Source organism: Phaethon lepturus, unplaced genomic scaffold (genome assembly GCF_000687285.1).
Source record: "Phaethon lepturus isolate BGI_N335 unplaced genomic scaffold, ASM68728v1 scaffold23474, whole genome shotgun sequence".
Classification (NCBI taxonomy): Eukaryota; Metazoa; Chordata; class Aves; order Phaethontiformes; family Phaethontidae; genus Phaethon; species Phaethon lepturus.
The window spans coordinates 1-251 of NW_010537312.1; the positions used below are offsets into that span (position 1 = coordinate 1).

Sequence of the window (251 nt, forward strand, 5' to 3'; positions counted from 1 at the left end):
AGGAAGGTCGGGTGCTGCTGGACACGTGGTATGTCATCAAACCGGGCAACACCAAGGAAAAGGTAGCTTTCTTTGTGGCACACCAGTGTGGTGGTGGCATTGGTGGCAGCGGCAGTGGAGGCCGTGCCAGCACCATGAAGGTAAAAGGCAACTGGGGTAGTGATAGCTCTAAAGCCAAGCGGCGCCGGCGCTGCCACGACCCCACTAAGAGCAAGCTGAGCCCAGCATGGGCTACCAGTGGCAGGGGGCCG

General features: G+C 60.2%; 1 protein-coding gene across 1 annotated transcript in view; it reads left to right on the forward strand.

Moving 5' to 3' along the window:
• Nucleotides 1-5: 5 nt before the first annotated feature.
• FBXO46 (F-box protein 46) overlaps nucleotides 6-251 on the forward strand; it is a gene marked incomplete at its 5' end in the record, with an annotated part of 1,880 nt that continues 1,634 nt past the window's right edge. Inside the window, 1 exon segment of the mRNA XM_010286461.1 lies at nucleotides 6-210. Coding sequence (XP_010284763.1) covers nucleotides 6-210 — 205 coding nt within the window.